The sequence below is a fragment of the Drosophila virilis genome, chromosome 5, assembly GCF_030788295.1.
Source record: "Drosophila virilis strain 15010-1051.87 chromosome 5, Dvir_AGI_RSII-ME, whole genome shotgun sequence".
NCBI classification, from domain to species: Eukaryota; Metazoa; Arthropoda; class Insecta; order Diptera; family Drosophilidae; genus Drosophila; species Drosophila virilis.
This window is the reverse complement of record NC_091547.1, coordinates 4,136,426-4,156,688: the sequence shown is the minus strand read 5'-3', so window position 1 is coordinate 4,156,688 and position 20,263 is coordinate 4,136,426. Positions and strand designations below refer to the sequence as shown.

The 20,263-nt window shown below is 43.5% G+C and overlaps 1 protein-coding gene across 2 annotated transcripts in view; it reads right to left on the bottom strand.

Moving 5' to 3' along the window:
• The window catches only part of LOC6625698 (uncharacterized), an 81,633-nt gene that overhangs the window by 54,609 nt on the left and 6,761 nt on the right, over positions 1 to 20,263 (bottom strand). For both annotated transcript variants that reach the window (XM_070210235.1, XM_032436055.2), the window contains 6 exons: positions 5,376 to 6,787; positions 4,290 to 4,995; positions 4,122 to 4,224; positions 3,903 to 4,031; positions 2,145 to 2,220; positions 1,945 to 2,074 (listed from right to left, as the gene is read on the bottom strand). In XM_070210235.1, coding sequence (XP_070066336.1) covers positions 1,945 to 2,074; positions 2,145 to 2,220; positions 3,903 to 4,031; positions 4,122 to 4,224; positions 4,290 to 4,995; positions 5,376 to 6,422 — 2,191 coding nt within the window. In that variant the 5' untranslated portion in view covers positions 6,423 to 6,787. The remainder of the gene's footprint in view (positions 1 to 1,944; positions 2,075 to 2,144; positions 2,221 to 3,902; positions 4,032 to 4,121; positions 4,225 to 4,289; positions 4,996 to 5,375; positions 6,788 to 20,263) is intronic.

Sequence of the window (20,263 nt, the reverse complement as noted above, 5' to 3'; positions counted from 1 at the left end):
TTCTTGCTAAACTTAAAAGTTCCTGAAGCCGTTTGTTAGTCACAATAGATTGCTTAAGAATCCTAACTGGAGCTCTCTGAACTGTTTTTAAATATTTTAAGGCTGGATAAGGAAAGCAAAGAGAAATCGGGAGTGTTGTGAGCAGGCACAAAGCAATACAAAATATTCTTGGACAGGATATTCCAAAGAAATGCACTATAAGGAAGAGATGGAAAAGAATATTAGACGAATGTGCTAAGGATTTATACAATTACTAGGATCTATAAAGAATATATAAATATTGTGTGGGGAGTCTATCTAAATTCCTACTTCCTAAACTATTACGTCTTAAGATATGCAGATATATCGTTTCTAGAAAGGCGTAGCTAGATTCCTAAGAGAGATTCCTAATGATAACTAGTTCTTATATAAATGGCCATTTGTATTTAAATATTCTGGACAGGAAACATAAAGTATATAAACATGTAAGCCAGACAGAATTGTTGACAAAACAATTTGAGAAAACTGTAAACTTAACAGACCAGAAAACTCTTTATTTCGCATGCGTTATGCCACATTTTTCATTTTCTGATGCACCAGAACAATGTGATTTTTTTTTTAAATTGTTAAAAAAAAAATAGGAAAAAAAATTGGGAGTTGATTACAATTTTAATCTTTGTCAAAAGAGCGTGGAAACCATTCAAAGCTTAAATTGTGCGAGTCAGTGAATTATAATTTTTGATTGATGCTGGATACTGGATGTTGACAGCTGTGTGGTGCCATATATGTGAGCCAGGTGGGCCCCTCCCCCCTCACAGGCTAGCCCAAGTCAGCTACCATCCGCACAACAACTGACAAGCTGAGAGCAACAATGCAAATTGTAAAGGCAACCAAAATATCGAGCAACACGCAAATCTATGCCAAACACCCATACACATACAACTGCTACTGTAACATCTATACTGTGTGTGTGTGTGTTTGGTTGTGAGTGTGTTCGAAATGCAACATGTGATACGATGTCCTAGTTCCGCGGCTATTACTGTGCTGTTATGCAACACAATGGCACACATAAACGCATGTAAAGTTGGAGTTTGAGTAAAAGTTTTACAGTTTGAGCAAAAGTTCGCTCGAAAGCCCCGACTCAACCATTAAGCTCAGGCCAAAGTTTAAGAACAAACTTTAAAGCTGTTGCTTCAAGTGCGAAGCACAAACTAAACATTTAACAGCATGTTAACGAATTAACATAAAAAGCTTACAGTCAAACAATATAACAGTTCTATAGAAGCTTTGGGCTAAAGCTTAACACTGGGTTGTAGTTTTAGCTTTCAGGACGCTTTCCATAGGAAAAGCTGTATAGAAAATATCTTGTGCATAAAATACATTTGAGAACTGTTAAAATAACATAAGCATATTGAATTTCAATAACCTAGTAACAGTTCTTAAGGATCAAAAATATATATAACATGCAAATATATCAAATTAAATTTCGGACAAAGAAATTGCTGCTGGGGGCATCAAATCTTCGATTTACCGAATTCTTATAATCGTGTCTATAATTTCTTTTGGTCATTTTTTGTTTATACTTGTACTTACATTTCGCGAGGTTTTCTAAATTTGAAATATAACGAAACAAAATACAATGCACAAGGCACTAGATGTGTCATAGAACATAATATATAACCGACTTTGGTTAGATTATTGCAGTTATTGGTTATTGAAGTGTTACTTTATATCAGCTCAGGGTAAGCTCTAGTTAAGCATGTATATTTACAAAGCTTGTCATAACGAAGCACAAAAGAAGGATAACGCGCGCTTAAACATATATATTTATATTCTATATACTTCATACATATGATTGCCTAAAACTTGTTCCATTAGAGTTGCAGTGCTTAAGGCTAAGAATCACTGCTTGGCAGGCATGGATGTTATTCAAGGTATACATTTATGAAAGAACAGATCGCTTACCCATATCATCTATAATGGGTGCCATTCGCAATGTGACGCCGATTAGCATGAGGCACATCAGCAACAGAAGGCAGGCAGTTGCAATGATTGTCCAGCGTGCGCGCTGTGAGAGATCATGTGGATCGATCACCTGTTAAGCGAATAAATATGTAATTAGACACTTATCGAATAGACCTGCAAATAATATGGGTGCTGCATACCTTAACAACTTCCGTATCCAAATCCTGCACAAGTATTTTGGGTTTTTTATGGCGATGACGCTTTTTGTGCCGATGACTGCAAGGAAATATTATTAGAAGGGTACAAAGAGAGAAAAAGAGAGAGAGAGAGAGAGAGAGAGAGACGGAAAACGAGAGAGAGATTAAAGAGTTAAGTCGAAGAAGGATATGATCCACAGCGTATATTCTATGGGAAGATTTTAAGTTATGGCAGACTATACGGCTCGAAGTCTTAGCCCAAATGCTAATCAATTTAATAAGACTATGCATTTACATAATATTGTCTGAAATAAATTTTGTTTTAAGATCTAACTAAATTCTATTATGCAAAGACGTGGAAATTTATGGTACTTCTTGGAACTCAATTAAAGTATATAATATTTCAGTTCTAATAACCAGAAATATTACATATTGTTTTTCATATATTCCAATTTGAAGCTAATTGGAAATTCGTCCAAATAGAGATTATAAAGAATTTTCTTTTAAGTAATCTTAAGTGCTTAGATTATTATACTTTTACGCCAAAGGAGCATTTATTAGAATATCTACGTCAATCAATTACTCTAAAACTTAGCACACAATGTTCTTTCCTCTCAACACCCCCCCCCCCCCCCCCTACACGAGCTGGCGTGTCATCTCAGTGCAGCAGCAACAACAAAAACAACAACAAGAGCCGTTTAAACATATTTGCTCTATTTCCGTTTGGGTTTTGCAAAAACTTCCGCATTATAAAGCTGCCACAATATCCCCGCTCGCTGCACGCTGTCAGCCCCCTCCCCACCCCGCCCAGGACACAAAAACAACATGGCGTCGGTTACCGTTACTCGTTTCACAACGGAAGTGCCTGCTGCTTTTTCGAAAAAAGACAAAAAAAAAAAAAAGCACGGCAACAGCAGTGGGGCTTACGTTTACGGTTCGGCCAGGTGGTGACAGCGAATACCGTTACTTCTCGTTCTCTCATTCTCTCTCCCTCTGTCTCTTGCTCTCTAACTGGGCCGCGCACAAAGCTTGTCAATCAATTTTTGTCTAGTTCTCTGGAATGGTCAGGCACACGGGGGGAATGCATTAGGCGCTGTTTAACAATCGCTTTGCAGCTGGACACATTTATTAGTGCAGCCCAAGGACATCAAAGGACGTCGCTATTGTTACTGCACAGCTGACCAACTGGCCAACTTGCCAGCTGCCCCAAAACGTCCATCAATGGCCCTAATGCGCATTCATTTATAAGTTCTCTAATCATTTCTTAGCTTGAGCAAATAGCCGGAAACTACAGTGGTTGTGAAAGTAGAATATATTGAGCAAATATCATGTTTGGAATATAATATAAGATTACAATATAGTTTTTCAATTAATACAAATTTAGTCATCTTAGTAAAGTCTTAAGGATAGATGGATATGAAGCTCTAGAATTCCAATAACCAAAGCTGTAACTGTAACATAATCAGAATTAACACTAGTTACATTAACAGCGACGTTACATTAGCACTAACAGTACCAGATTGTTGCTTCTTTAATTCACAGGGCTGTTAAATCTTCTGTTACTGCCTCTGTTACTACAATTGATACTGTTTATGTTATGTTAGTTACTCTGCTTACAAACCTAGGATAGTTAACTCGGAATAGTTGCACATGTGTGCATATTCGAATCTATCAAAAATTATATTCTTTTTTTTTTTTGACCATCGTTCCACTGGGAGCTTACAGTTTGATGGACATGTGGCGATAGCGTATGGGACTTACCGATGCTTTCTGCGATGTCGCTGATGACCGCCGCCAGGCATAATGTGCTCAAGGTCGTCGATTTTATCACCGTCAGTGTCCATGTCCAGCTGCAGGTCGCAGGGCGAGTCCTCGGAATAGGGGCATTGTCTGCGGGTAATAAATGACATTAAATGACAGGCGACGCGTTTGTGTTGGACATGAGCATGGGTGTGGGTGTGGAATGGGTTGTGGACTTACATGGGCTGGGCATCGGGCGTCTGGCCAAGCACATGCACACATTGCTGCAGGCCATTGGGCGTGGGATAGACCAGCGCTGGATCCGAGCAGCGATGATGTCGTTCTACGGCAATGAAGATAAAAGGGTTATATAGTTATAAGATTTGACTTGAAAGGAGCTGGACTTACTGTACTTCCGTTTGCGGCGTCGGTACTCATCGTCGCTGCCGGTGCTTTGGGCTGCCATCGCCGCAGACATAGCCAGCGTGGGCTTAAAGCTTTGAAAATGTTTCTCTTTGGCGCGTGACGCCACAGACTTGGCTGCACTGCAGCAACCAGTGGGCGCCACGCTGGAACCCGTTGAGGTTGAGGTCATGCGCTGCAGCTTCTCGGCCAGCTGTGCAGGCAACGGCTGCTCCTCCTGCACCTCCATAGGAATGACAGTTGCCTCCGGTATGCGCTGCCGGCGTATGGCCAGCAACCCGGTGCTGCGCGACTTGAGGCGTTCCGGTTCCCGTCCGGCCGATGGTGTCGGCGTGTTCGCATAGCTGGGCAGTGCGTGCAGCGACTGCGAGTCGCTCTGGGCCAGCACCGTGCTGACAGTCACATTGGCGCTATCCTCTGATGTATTCTGTCGCGAGAAATAACGCGCATAGGCGGCGGCGGCGCCGTCAAAGTCACTGCCAGCGCCCGAGTAGCTTTCGGTGCAGGACAGCTGTTTGGGCAGCAGACGCTTGCGCTGCGACAGCGGCACTGCCTCTGGCGGCTGATGCATTGGCTGATTCTGTGGCACACGCAGCGCTTCGATTTCCACAGCCACGTGCGGCGGCGGGGGCGGCGGCGCCTGCTGCAGCGGCGGCCTGGCCAGGCTGGAGGGAACATTTACGTGGATGCGCTGAAAAGAGGGACGAAAAACAGAGAAATTTCAATACCCTAAGAGTATCGTAAGTTTGTCAAAAAGTACATGGACTCAACCAGATCAGACACCATAACACATAGCTGCTTTACATTATCGCTTAGGCTACCTTAAACATTAACAGCAGCAGTAACATTAACAGTAACAGTATTAGATTCTTGCTTCCTTATTGTCATTAACAAGGCTGTTACTGTTACTGTACAGTCCGCCGTGGATAAGGGCGAGAATCCAGAATCCACGGCGGAGTTATGCCAGTTAAAACGACATAATCTCGCCAAGATCCATAGCCAAGTTATCTCGCTTTACTGCCTCTGTGATTTGTGTTTAATCTTAGTTAGTTCACTTTAGGTTTTACTCACCGCCTGCTGCGGCATTGGCAGTGCCAAGGAGCGCGCCACGCTGCGTGGAAAGATGGGGCTACATTGTGCACTAATCGACTTGGCTTCCAGAATGCGTAATCGCTTGGCCAGGCGCAGGCGCTCGCGTGTCTCGGCGTCGGCATGGGCCAGGGCAATGATCTCGGCACCGCCGAAGCTGACCGTGCAGCGCGAGCTGGAGTAGGACAGACTCTCGAGGCTGCCGCGTAGCGATGCCGTCAGACTATCATCCGCCAACGTGGAGCTGTGCAGGACATGTGTGCCGCCAATCACAGTTGCCGTCGCCGTCGCCGAGGTATTGTCATAGCAGGAGGCAATCGGTGTCAGATAGTCCGCCATATCGCCGTTAGTCGTTGTGCTCACGGAATGTCTGGGCCCGGGCTCGGCCTGCCGCACTGCGTTCCCTACATTCTCATCGGAGCTGCTGCTGTTGTCCCGCTGCGCCGGCAGCTGGGCGGGCGTATGCGTCTGCGCGCGCACCAGCAGACTGTGGCTGTGCCGTGGCTGGTGACCCGACGAATTGCTCAGCGTGCTGGCCACGCTGTCCTCCGGCGCGGGCTCCGTAGCGAGGACTGGCGGTCGTGGCGCTGGCAGTGAACCGGAGGCCACCTGTATGTCATGGACACGGCTTGGGGCAGTATGGGCTTGGCTTCTGCCTGGCAGCACCTCCTCCTCGTCCGCGTCATCTGCGTCGGAGTCATCCTTGCTGCAGCGGCGTGCGCCAAAGAGCTTGCGCGGCAACAAAATGCGTCCGATGGACTTCTTGCGCTTCTTGCGCTTGGCTCGCTTGTGGGCCTCGTAGTCGCGCTTCAGGGCCTGCATCTTATGCTGCACCAGCGTGCTGAACACCGCCTCGTAGGTAAGCGCCCGCTGCAGATCCAGCAATACGTCATTTGTGGACACCGCCTTGTCCAGCTTTGTGAGCAGCTGCAGCGAATCGCGGCGCGACTCAATTCCGGCCCCGCCACTGCCGCCGCCGCTGCCGCCGCCGCTGCCCTCGCCACTGTTGCTATCGTCCGCATCCGCCATGTTGACAACCAGTTGACTTTCTCTGCTCAAAGTGTTGCTTCTGTTTGTTTCTGTTGCTGTTGTTGTTGTTGTTAAGGTTTATGTTTACGACTATTTGCATTATTGTCGGCCTGGCTGCCGTTGATCGTTGATAAACGCTTGCCACGTCCTCGTCCTCTTCTCCGTCCTCGTCGTGCCGCTGGCCCTTGTCATGTGCTTGCCACACCACAAGCTGACGGCCATATGGATCTTATGCTGTAGCACCGCATATTTGCCCAGCTGTTGGCCGTTTCGGCACTCTCGTTTCCCGCTCAATGGCCACTCAATGAATCTCTATTGTGACTTCAAGTGGCTCCGAGTGGCGCTTACGTTCAAATGGCGCACACCTGCAACGAAGACAGTGGAAAAAAAAACATTAGACTGGCGCATACACAAAAGGATGGGCGGTTCAATAGCCCGCCAGGTGGCAAGGACGCATGCCCAGCCCCTGCCTTACGAGGACACGCTGACTGCGTCAACAGTTTGCCAATAGTTTTGCACATTTTTGTGATTCAAATTCTGATTCGTTTTTTATTCATGAATGCTGCTTCCTACTTGTTGCACGCACACACACAATCACGCACAGGTGCGCCTCATTCACATTGGTGCTGAATTCAATTAAAACTGCGCCAAAATCCGATTTTCCCCTTTTAAAACAACAGTGAAGTTAACATGATGTTAACATTCAGTTATGACCAACACGTGTCTGTTACAAACTGAACGAAACATCAAAGCAAAACGATCTTTTATGCGCATTCCTGAAGCAATAAGTAATATAAATATTTGGCTTTAAATTTAGTTTACATAGGCCTGTTTACATACAAATCAAGTTAATTGTTTATTTGTGTGCAATGGCATCAAAGAAATGCGTTTAACGACACGGCTTGAACGAAACTTGACGAACAGTTGCATTTTAACAGCAAAAGTTAAAGTTATATCTGATGTTGGCAACTCTGTGCCACTGGGGAGCTGCAGTTACAGCTGCTGCTGTGGCGCTGGGACACTGGGACACTGTGCTCTGTGCGCCATTGGGCGTGTGCCAGCGACAGGTCTCCCCACGGCCGTTGCGCTTTCTTCTGTCGCTGCTGCTGCTGCTGTCGTTGCCAGCAAATAAAAATATACAATGGAAATGGATATTGTTTTCATTTCCGCAGTCACAGTCGCAGTGCTCTACTGTGCATGTTGACGGCGACATTTCAAATATGCAAAAACACAAGCGCACATAGCTAGCGTAGCTTATGTATTAGTGCCTGGTTGATAGGCCTGCCAGCGACAGAGATGCAATTGGCGCAGAAAAAAAGGTCACAACAATGGCGCCATCAACCGCAATATCAACAGCAGCAACAACAACAAAAAGTGATTAAATGCAAAACATGGCAAAGGCGGACAGCCCTGAAGAAAGTTGCGCATTTAGGCTAGAGTTGAAACGCGTGCATTTAAATGGCATGTGGCAGGCGCTAATTAAACGATACGGCCGGGTAATAGAAAAAGTTGAATGCATAAATTTGCACTTTGCATGGGCAAAGTTAACCGCATTTGCCATTGCCATAGCCCGAGTGCTTAGCATCTTATCTGCCCGCCTCTCTGCTGCAGAATACAATATCAAGCAAGTCAAGCGTGCAAGCACAGGCTGGCAGCGGGCTATGGTGGAGAGCAGAGAGTGCGGAGAGGGTGGTGAGAGCGAGAGCGCACGCATAAATCTAAACAAAACCACATGCCTTAACTCGGCAGGGCCGCTGCTGGCGTCGCAGCCAGTCCAAAAATAAATCATTCGAGGACATAAAGAGAAGGCAAGGCAAAAATTATAACTGTTGCTGCCGCAAAATGTAAATAACAGCCGCAGCAGCAGCGCTCGCTCAACAGTTGAGCGGGAGAGCGCGTCCTGTTGCTGAGCCAGCTCCCTCACACTCTCTCTCTCTCTCTCTCTTACGCTCTCTTCGAGCAACGCTCACTTGCTGTTAAAGCGCTGTTAAGCAGCATGCGTTTGCTGCTTGTTGCTGCCCATGCGAGAGTGTATGTGTGTGTGTGTGTGTGTGGGTAAGCATAAATGGTAAAGTGTTGGTATGCAACTGTGTGTTTTTGTCAACGGTAAATTTGTTGGACTCAAGCACTCGGCCTTTTATTTCATTGAATTGTGTTTGATTGTATTTGCGAGCGAGTTACTTCCAGTTTCAGTTGTCAATGGCAAGCATTAATAATGCCTAATTAGTGTACTGAGCTTTGGGCCGACCACACAGTGGGCCACATACATTTTGTACAGCTTGGCGTATACGTGATATTCAAAGTTTCTTTTTGGCTAGCTTACAAATCAGCTGATCGCATTGGCGCACTCGCCCATGGCTGTTGTTAATATTTATGGAGCGCAATTAGCCACCGAAATCAGTTTCAGAATTGTAAATGCCATTAGCTGGGCCCACGGCGGCTGCTTAAATTTAATCAACATTGCATATGCCCGATGCTCTCAACTGGGTATTCAATAATTGACGCCTCTTTTCGCCGCGGCGGCCTTCAAACAATTTAGTGGGCGTGGTGGCGAATGCAGCGCATACACAAAAGGCGAATGCCAAATAAAACATGCACATGGCTTAAACACATGACACCGAAACGAGAGAAGCTCAGCGCCAAAAAAAAAGTAGCAATAGGCCACGTTCAGCCACTGCCTGACTAAGAGATACTCTATAAGTTCGTTAGTTAAAGTTCATATTAAATAACAGCGTTAGTTTATACTACGTTACATTAGCAGAAAAAAAATATCTAAAAGTAACACTAACAGAAACTGTAAGAGCAACAGGAAAACTAACATAAGATTTTACTTAACATTTTCTAATTTAGAGTTTTAATCTCTGAGATCATCTACATTTCAGCGTTGTCTTTCAACATAGTTCCTCCATTTTAAAATACCCTTTCTTACGTTGCCGTCTAATGTAGGGTATGTAAATAAAAACAGAACAAATAGCAAACGCTTTTTGCACTGACACGACCTTTGAAATTAGAGTTCTGAGATGCGCACGTAAAGTTTGTGTGTGCTTTGCTGTATGTGTGTGCGTGCGTGTGTGTGTGTGTGTTTGTGTGTGTGCACATTCAAAATGAGTCCTTGGCCGCAACGAGCTGCAGCATCAGTATGTACTGGCCCTGCCCTGCCTTGCCCTGCACCCAGCTTCTGTTTCTGTTTCTGTTTCAGTTTCAGTTTCGGTCTCGGCCCCTAGCAGCGTGTCAGATAATTAGTGAAAACTGTCTGTGAAGAAGAGTCTGTCGCCGTGGTCCGAGTCCGAGGCTCCGCCGGTTTTACATCCACGGCAATGTCATATGCCGTACGTCCCGCTGTGACAGCCTTCGTCCAGATGAGCCATATGAAATGCAGCCTGACAGTTTTCTGACACACAAACATGTAAAACGAGCGCATAAGAATATATAGTGTGTGTGTGTGTGTGTGTGTTGTGTGTGTTGTGTGTGCTGTAACATTTTAGCTGACAGCCGTAGACAGAATTTTTGTTGTTGCCGCTGCTCAAGTTCAAATGTTTGTCTGCATTCTAACGGTCCATTTAAGGGCAACTTTTGCTTTTGTTTAAAGGCAAAACTTTGCACATATCGATGCGGGATGCCTTGCGGCAATTAAAAACAAATTAATTGCATATGCGCTAATAAATCTGTCAAGAAATCTTTAACACCGGCAAAATATTAAAATAGCAAATTCCAAATAAACAGGTTTCTAAATGGAAAAACTCGTTACTGGGTTAATTTGCGGAAGACAATAAAAACTTTTCCAATATGCAAAATAAATTTAAACTATGTTGGAAGTCATGCACACACACAACAATTTTGCTGTTTCTTCTTGAGCGCTCTGAGGTCTAGAATTTTATTTTTAAGAGCTGCTTTTAATAATGACAAACTTAGCAGTCTCTAGTTCTTCTAATTATAGTATCAAAAGTTAATGCTACTTAATCTTATTGGGCATAAAAATTATTAATGCAATTTGATAATATGAAAATTCCATTGAAATGCCAACAAATTGGCCAGGTAAAAAGTTCCATTCGAATAAACAATTAGCTGAACGCTGGCAAAGTTCACGCTGCGACGGAATCTGTTTATTTGGTTAGTCGACGGGATATTTATAGACATTTCTTCAGTCACATCGCAGCCAATCAAGCAATCGGCCAATAAACAGCAGCAGCAGCAGCAGCCCTCCCCGAAAATCGGGCTATCGTATGATATTTTGTTGCGTTTGATATAAACATGGGCGGCGAGGTAAATGTTTACATCGAATTGTTTTGATTTTTCGATTTTTCGAGATGTTGCTATCTGCCTGCCAATTGTTGTTGTTGTTATTACTGCTGTGTTTGGCATTTTTATGAATGGACTGCTTTCCGTTTGCCATTGTCGGTAACAACAATAAAATTCATTTAATTTTTTCCGCTTAATTTCAGGTTTCAATTGCCAGACAACCAGCCAGCCAGCCAGAAATATTGCGTATACGCCGCGTGCAGTCCTTGGCTCGTCCATTAGTTTCATTAACTTTTATGGAATGCCATGAATGCAGCGCTTATTTATTTTTGCTCCTTTAAAATTTGCTCTCTCTCTCTGTTATGGTGTTGCAATTGCGGTTGTTGCTGTGGCTTGTTCTTTTTGTTGCTGTTGTTGTTGTTGCTGGTAATGGCAAAACATTTGTTATGGCTCCCAACTCCCGCCGCTTTCGCATGACAATCGATTTGTGCTGCTCTGTACGTAAATACAAATCAAATATGCATTACAATTGGCCAGCTACTGGCTAGCATTGCAGGCCTTGACCGTCCCCTACCTCCTGTTCCCTCACTCTTCTACCAATAACCCCGCTCAGCAGTTATTGCACGAAAACTTTTGCTTTTGTTGTTGTTGTTTGTCTTTTTTTTTTCTCTGTGCATTTACAGGCAGCACTCGTAATTTAATGACGCGTTTGCTTCCAGATCACTAGCAGAGGGCACAGAGCACAGGGCACAGCTGTTGCCTTGTTAAAGTTTGCTAACTCAAACATTCACAACAACACACAGAGACACACACACTCATTACATAGCTGAATCTGGAAACTTCGAGCCACATTGAAAGGAGCAAATGGTGCTAAGGTGCCAGGCTGTGTAATTCGAAACGCCTACTCACTTAGGAGCTGAAAGTAGCAGCAGACTCCTATACTACCCTAACTTGGCAGTAGATAAACAAAAGGCTATAAACAATTTGTGAAAAAAAAACATTTACTATCTGCAGTGGGCCAAGACAAGAAAGCGATTCGAACGCGGAGTTTCAATTTAAACAAGTGTGGAAACAACAATTTTTCAGAAATTATTCTGATTCAAATTATAAACTATTGTGTGTGACTCAGCAACAAGGTATTGCATTTATCTAAACACATTTGGTAGATGCTAATTTTGAGTTCAAATATAGCCTGCAACTTAAAAATCTGTATATATGGTAGAAAAGGCATTGTAAATTAAAATAGAATTATTTTATTCAAATTTGGAAAATTTTCCAACAAAATGGGCAAGTGTAAATTTAAATAAGAATTGATTCTTCAACATTTCAAAACTAAATGATGAACCATGGGCTGAACCAAAACCCGAGCTATTGGGTGAATAAAACGAACATCACATAGCAAACCTTAAGAAAGGGCGTTTCAGCCATTGAGCTATTGTGTAGCAATGTGTCATCTATTAATAAATAAGTAAGCATCTACAAAGACCACATAGCTTCTGAAGTTAACGGGATTGCTTGCGAAAATCAGGGTTTTACAAGCAAAAACTCTCCGCAAGCTGGCTGCTGTCGCCTGGTAAATGCGATCTTTCGATTTGGAAAGATACCGAGACGTACTCAACATCGGGAACGTTATAAGCATATTGCCTGAGAACTATATTACGCGGCTGGGAAATCATCAAACTTGAAAAATTGCATTGCCTAACCAACAGGAGCGTGCGGAGGAGCAGCTGCATAGCGTGCATAGATTCTAACGAAATTTCGGCTGAAGTACCAGGCGAACAGAAATGCCCAGCCAGTAGACGAACTAAATAATTTAATGATAAATTACATTGCAACCCACAAGGTGCAAAAATATATTCCTAACAGTCATCTGTTAAATCAACCATCGCAAATTTGAATGGCTTACGTTTTACTATTGCTTTTAGCAGCAGCCACAACTTTCGGTTAAGCTGCAGCTTCGTAAAAGGGGTACTGAAAGCAAAAAAACATACATTAATTCGGTCGTTTAGGTTCACCAGGACTATATCAATGGTATGGTATTACCAAGGACATATGGGTCAACTAGGTACCATCGAGGAGGTTGGGACTGTTGTTGGGGGATGGCTGAAAAAGCAAGCATTCATATTTCTTGACCATATCGATCATTTAGGTTCCCCAGGACGATATCATTGCTATGGTAAACGCAATGATATAGAAATCATTTAGGAACCATCGGCTTTAATTATATATCATTCCGAAATCAGACTGTATTTTTCCGAAATATTGCAATTCGAAAATTTATCGAAAACTTACATAGCCATATCTCGGTCAATTATAGTCCCATCCCGGGCAGATTGTGAGGGTTATGTCGCGGAAGTCCATAGAATAGAATGCCATATAACATTTGATTTTGATGTGCATTTTCAAAAAAAAAAAAAAACGTGATGGTTACACTTATTTTGTTTCATCTCTTTGATTGCGGATGACAATCGATAGTTGGGATCCGTACGAGTCGACAGAGGAATATAATTCCGCAATCGGACTGTATTTACCCGAGATATTTCATTTATAAATTTGTTTGATATGCTTAAAAAGGTTATATATTCGCCAAATTAAGACCGATCGTGATCGCGAAATCATACCGTATTTGTCCGAGATATTCAAATTATTTAAGTATTTCAGTTATTTAAATATCAAAGTCCCGTTTCCTGAGAGTAATATCGTTTGAGCCTCAGCGGATTTTGTAGCTTTCAGCAAAATCGGCCTCGCTTGCCTACGAAACAGAAGACGGTTCCTAGTTGACCCCAATATCTTTGGTCATATACCACAGATATAGTCCTGGTGAACCTAAATCCCCAAAGCACTAAGCCTTGCAGAATGCGCGAGGATATGGTCTACAATATGTATGAATGCCCTTCTTTCATGCCCCTGACCCATACCCTGATGCCCCTGAAAGTCTCCTTTTTTCAGCTTTTTTAAGGACTTTCGTCCTTTTTATTGCATACTCCGAATCAGCAGGACGAGGACTTGCTTTGGGCCAAGGCACATCGCAATAGTCCTTAAAACAGTCCAGTTAGGCGTTAAATAACGTTACAATTAACAAGTTCTTTTGAAAATAACGTTCATTTTTGGTCGACGGTTAAGGGACTCATTTGAAATCAAATTTAAATTTAACGGCCCAATATGCCCTTTAAGGGTATGCATGAACGTTTCAAAACGACACAGCTCATGGCGAGATTATCTTCGCGGGAAGCTATGACGTTTCAAAACGACATAATTATTTTCGACATGATTAACGGCGGAGCTATGTCGTTTCGAAGCGTCACATCTCCGCGTCAAATCTAGAGCGGCGGAGATATGTCGTTTCGAAGCGTCACATCTCCGCGTCAAATCTAGAGCGGCGGAGATATGTCGTTTCGAAACGTCACATCTCCGCGTCAAATGTAGAGCGGCGGAGATATGTCGTTTCGAAGCATCACATCTCCCAGTTAATTCCAGAGCGGCGGAGGTTATGTCGTTTCGAAGCGTCACATCTCCCCGTCAAATCTAGAGCGGCGGAGATATGTCGTTTCGAAACGTCACATCTCCGCGTCAAATGTAGAGCGGCGGAGATATGTCGTTTCGAAGCGTCACATCTCCCCGTCAAGTCTAGAGCGGCGGAGGTTATGTCGTTTCGAAGCGTCACATCTCTCAGTTAATTCCAGAGCGGCGGAGATATGTCGTTTCGAAGCGTCACATCTCCGCGTCAAATCTAGAGCGGCGGAACGACATAGCTCCGCCGCTCTAGATTTGACGCGGAGATGTGACGCTTCGAAACGACATAGCTCCGCCGTTAATCATGTCGAAAATAATTATGTCGTTTTGAAACGTCATAGCTTCCCGCGAAGATAATCTCGCCATGAGCTGTGTCGTTTTGAAACGTTCATGCATACCCTTAAAGGGCATATTGGGCCGTTAAATTTAAATTTGATTTCAAATTAACTGGGAGATGTGATGCTTCGAAACGACATATCTCCGCCGCTCTACATTTGACGGGGAGATGTGACGCTTCGAAACGACATAACCTCCGCCGCTCTGGAATTAACTGGGAGATGTGACGCTTCGAAACGACATATCTCCGCCGCTCTAGATTTGACGGGGAGATATGACGCTTCGAAACGACATAACCTCCGCCGCTCTAGACTTGACGCGGAGATGTGACGCTTCGAAACGACATATCTCCGCCGCTCAAGAATTAACTGGGAGATGTGACGCTTCGAAACGACATATCTCCGCCGCTCTACATTTGACGCGGAGATGTGACGTTTCGAAACGACATATCTCCGCCGCTCTAGATTTGACGGGGAGATGTGACGCTTCGAAACGACATAACCTCCGCCGCTCTGGAATTAACTGGGAGATGTGATGCTTCGAAACGACATATCTCCGCCGCTCTACATTTGACGGGGAGATGTGACGCTTCGAAACGACATAACCTCCGCCGCTCTGGAATTAACTGGGAGATGTGACGCTTCGAAACGACATATCTCCGCCGCTCTAGATTTGACGGGGAGATATGACGCTTCGAAACGACATAACCTCCGCCGCTCTAGACTTGACGCGGAGATGTGACGCTTCGAAACGACATATCTCCGCCGCTCAAGAATTAACTGGGAGATGTGACGCTTCGAAACGACATATCTCCGCCGCTCTACATTTGACGCGGAGATGTGACGTTTCGAAACGACATATCTCCGCCGCTCTAGATTTGACGCGGAGATGTGACGCTTCGAAACGACATATCTCCGCCGCTCTACATTTGACGCGGAGATGTGACGCTTCGAAACGACATAGCTCCGCCGCTCTAGATTTGACGCGGAGATGTGACGCTTCGAAACGACATATCTCCGCCGCTCTGGAATTAACTGAGAGATGTGACGCTTCGAAACGACATAACCTCCGCCGCTCTACATTTGACGCGGAGATGTGACGTTTCAAAACGACATAATTATTTTCGACATGATTAACGGCGGAGATATGTCGTTTCGAAGCGTCACATCTCCGCGTCAAATCTAGAGCGGCGGAGATATGTCGTTTCGAAACGTCACATCTCCGCGTCAAATGTAGAGCGGCGGAGATATGTCGTTTCGAAGCATCACATCTCCCAGTTAATTCCAGAGCGGCGGAGGTTATGTCGTTTCGAAGCGTCACATCTCCCCGTCAAATCTAGAGCGGCGGAGATATGTCGTTTCGAAACGTCACATCTCCGCGTCAAATGTAGAGCGGCGGAGATATGTCGTTTCGAAGCGTCACATCTCCCCGTCAAGTCTAGAGCGGCGGAGGTTATGTCGTTTCGAAGCGTCACATCTCTCAGTTAATTCCAGAGCGGCGGAGATATGTCGTTTCGAAGCGTCACATCTCCGCGTCAAATCTAGAGCGGCGGAACGACATAGCTCCGCCGCTCTAGATTTGACGCGGAGATGTGACGCTTCGAAACGACATAGCTCCGCCGTTAATCATGTCGAAAATAATTATGTCGTTTTGAAACGTCATAGCTTCCCGCGAAGATAATCTCGCCATGAGCTGTGTCGTTTTGAAACGTTCATGCATACCCTTAAAGGGCATATTGGGCCGTTAAATTTAAATTTGATTTCAAATGAGTCCCTTAACCGTCGACCAAAAATGAACGTTATTTTCAAAAGAACTTGTTAATTGTAACGTTATTTAACGCCTAACTGGACTGTTTTAAGGACTATTGCGATGTGCCTTGGCCCAAAGCAAGTCCTCGTCCTGCTGATTCGGAGTATGCAATAAAAAGGACGAAAGTCCTTAAAAAAGCTGAAAAACGGAGACTTTCAGGGGCATCAGGGTATGGGTCAGGGGCATGAAAGAAGGGCATTCATACATATTGTAGACCATATCCTCGCGCATTCTGCAAGGCTTAGTGCTTTGGGGATTTAGGTTCACCAGGACTATATCTGTGGTATATGACCAAAGATATTGGGGTCAACTAGGAACCGTCTTCTGTTTCGTAGGCAAGCGAGGCCGATTTTGCTGAAAGCTACAAAATCCGCTGAGGCTCAAACGATATTACTCTCAGGAAACGGGACTTTGATATTTAAATAACTGAAATACTTAAATAATTTGAATATCTCGGACAAATACGGTATGATTTCGCGATCACGATCGGTCTTAATTTGGCGAATATATAACATTTTTAAGCATATCAAACAAATTTATAAATGAAATATCTCGGGTAAATACAGTCCGATTGCGGAATGATATACCTCTTTCGACTCGTACGGATCCCAACTATCGATTGCCATTCCATGCCAAAAATCCGCAATCTAAGAGATGAAACAAAATAAGGAAAAATTCAGTGTTTTTTTTGTTTGTTTTGAAAATGCACATTTTTTCCGAAATCAAATATTATATGGCATTCGATTCTATCGACTTCCGCGACATAACCCTCACAATCTGCCCGGGATGGGGCTATAATTGACCGAGATATGGCTATGTAAAGTTTTCGACAAATTTTCGAATTGAAATATCTGGGGTAAATACAGTCCGATTTCGGAAAGACAAATGACAAATCGACATAATGTCGCCATGATCATCTCTTAGAGTGCGGATTTTTGAATGCCAATCGGTAGTCATAATCGGTAGGAGTCGAAAGAGGTGTATCACGCCCAAATCGGAATGTATTTTGCCGAGATATTTGAATTCTGAATGTAAACTATCTTTAAAAATAATATAGAAATCAGATGCTGCGACACGATATAATTTTAAATATTTTGATATCTTAATCTATCTAGCATTTATATTTTCTATATAATTGATTTCTTTTCTCTCTATTCCCTAGGCGTGCTCAGAGTCGGGGACGTTATGAGCACACAGGCTGCAAACTGTAATACGAACGGCTTGGAAATCATCAAGATCGTCTGGCTATACAGGATGTTTCGTAGTCGCAAATGCACATTTGGGTCTCTTTTACTATACCTGAATAAACACAATATTTTGTTTGTGTATAACAATTGTATAAAATGACAAATGAAAATTTGTAAACTAAAATGCCATGTGATTATAGTAAATAAAAACATATTACATACATTACAATACATATTACTTTTTTTGCCCATTCACGAATTATTACTTCAAGGAATAAATTGCTTTTAATAAAGGCAATTTGAAATAGAACAGAGAATGACCTTCAAAGCTATTCCCGAGCATAACACAGCATTTTGCACTCAATGTATTTGTCTCAGTGAATATAAGCTCCAAAGACAATAGATATCCATTCCCTACCCACTCCTACTACAGTAGACAACAAAATTTAGCTCCTGAACGTCAGCTAAAAGCTCACCCAAAGTCAAAAGTTTTGCTTGTTAAATAACAGTTAAGCATTCGGACTGAAACGTATCAAAAATTTGCAGATGCATCTCAAATAGCACACACTTAACACCAGCTCATATCGATGCTGCGGCGCCCCTTCTCCAACCCCCTACCCCACCCACAATCCCGACCCCCTTCGAACACAACCGCAATTTTAGTGCAGTTTAATTGCAAGGCATTTAGTCAAATGCTTGGCCCGAGGGTGAGAACAAGGCGATACATGCGTTAAGCTATTAATTAGAGATAGTCAGGCGACACACACAGGCCAACACATATGCTCACATACAAACACACAAGCACACACAAGCACACACGAGCACACACAGACACAAGCTGAATGGAAAATTTATAGGTTTTTATCGCTGCAACAAGTTTATCTCGCGCTGCTGCTAACTGACGCTCATTACGAGGCTGTCTGTGCTGCTGCTGCTTCTTCTAGTTAATGATGTAGTTGTTGTTGTTGTTGTTGTTGTTGTGATTGTTTTGGGCAAGTTAACAGCAGCTGCTGCTGCTGCTGCTGCTGACTGTGCGATTTGTATGTGTAAGCCACATGGCGTATGAGTAATCAAAATAGCTTTAGCTACAGCAACTGTTGTTGTGCGAGACGCGGCATTAAAAGTTAATGTGCTCATAAATACACACTTACACACAGATTAACACACACACACACAGACACACACACACTACGCACTAATTGCGCGCGTTTGTGGGCGTGGTCCTCATTGGGCGACAATCGATGTGCTGTTAATGCAAACGGCGTTAATCTTAATTACAAGCGCGTGTGAAAAATGCAATTGCTGCATTACAACAAAAATAAACAAACAAACAGCAGCAACAACAACAACAAACACACATTGTTCGGTGCATATGCCTGGAATATGTGGCTCATGCATATATCATGATGTGTGTAGACGACAGAAATAATATGGAATATATATGCTTAGCATAGAGCAGCTGGTCCCTGGGCCAAAAGAAAAAGCCAAAGACGCCGCAACAGCAGTTGCAGCAATGGGAAAACGGCTTATCCTTGAGATATAAACTGACATTTAAGCAACTCAAGCAGGCGTATGCATAGCCCACACACACACACACACACTAACACACAGACAAAAGTAAACACAGCTGCCAGGCTTGCCCTTGTGCCGCACGTCGCCCCCGCCGCACCCCACACCCAACGCATTCAATGCAATTGACTCGCAACACACACACACACATACACACGCACACACTCACGTGAGAAAAAAGTGTTGCATAGCGCGCGGCGCTGCTTCCTTTTTAGTTGCTGCAGCCTTGCCCACTTAGCTTTCGTACACACACACACACACACACACACACACACACACTCGCACACTCACAACTATTTGCATTTGATTTGGTGAATAACTTGCCACACAGATTAGCAGCATGCCACAAAATACAAGTTGAGCAATTAAATTAAATTGCATTTTGTGTAAACAGCAAAATTTTATGAGCGCATTTTCATAGCATTTTTATTGAAATTAAATTGTTCGTGTTAAATTACACTGCAGCAAATTGCTGACTGTGTGTTGGGATCTGTGTGTATGTGTGTGTGTGTGTTGCATGTGTTTATATGTCCGCGTTTGTGTGTCTCGTGTTGTATCCTCTGGCACGTCCACGTCGCACGTTAGTCAATGTCATGTTGCCTGCCAACACACACCGACACACACACACACAAACACACATACAAATGCCACAACGCATGCAAACATTCTGTGGCTTTTTTTGCATGCGTGTGTGCCACGTGCATGTGGCAGATATGAAGTATTTGTGCGCTGCGCGGCTTGCGTTTGCTTTTTGACCTTTTTTTTAAATACCCTGCAAAAATAAGGTATATCCCAAAAGGATTTGCCAACGTAGCTAAATTTGTTTACATATAGGTAAATAAATTAGAATGTATCACACACAAATTTATAGCTTATTAGGTTGAGTACAGCGTATCTGCGCGTCGCGCACTCTCCCGCATTCTGAAACGTTTCTTTTCTTCACGCGGTACTTATAACTTTGCCATAAAGTTTGCAGCTCACGGACTACAATTTATGTGCTTTGTAATTACTCGCTTTGGGGCTTAAAAGAGCTCAGAAAGAATATACGTATATAAGAAGTGATAGCAAAAGAAAATAAAGCTCTTAATGTTTGCGCAAAAGTTATTTGAAGACCCTAAGTTAAAATTTAAAACGGAATAGAATGCTTGGAAAAACTAACAGTAACAGTAAGTCACAGTAACAGTCACA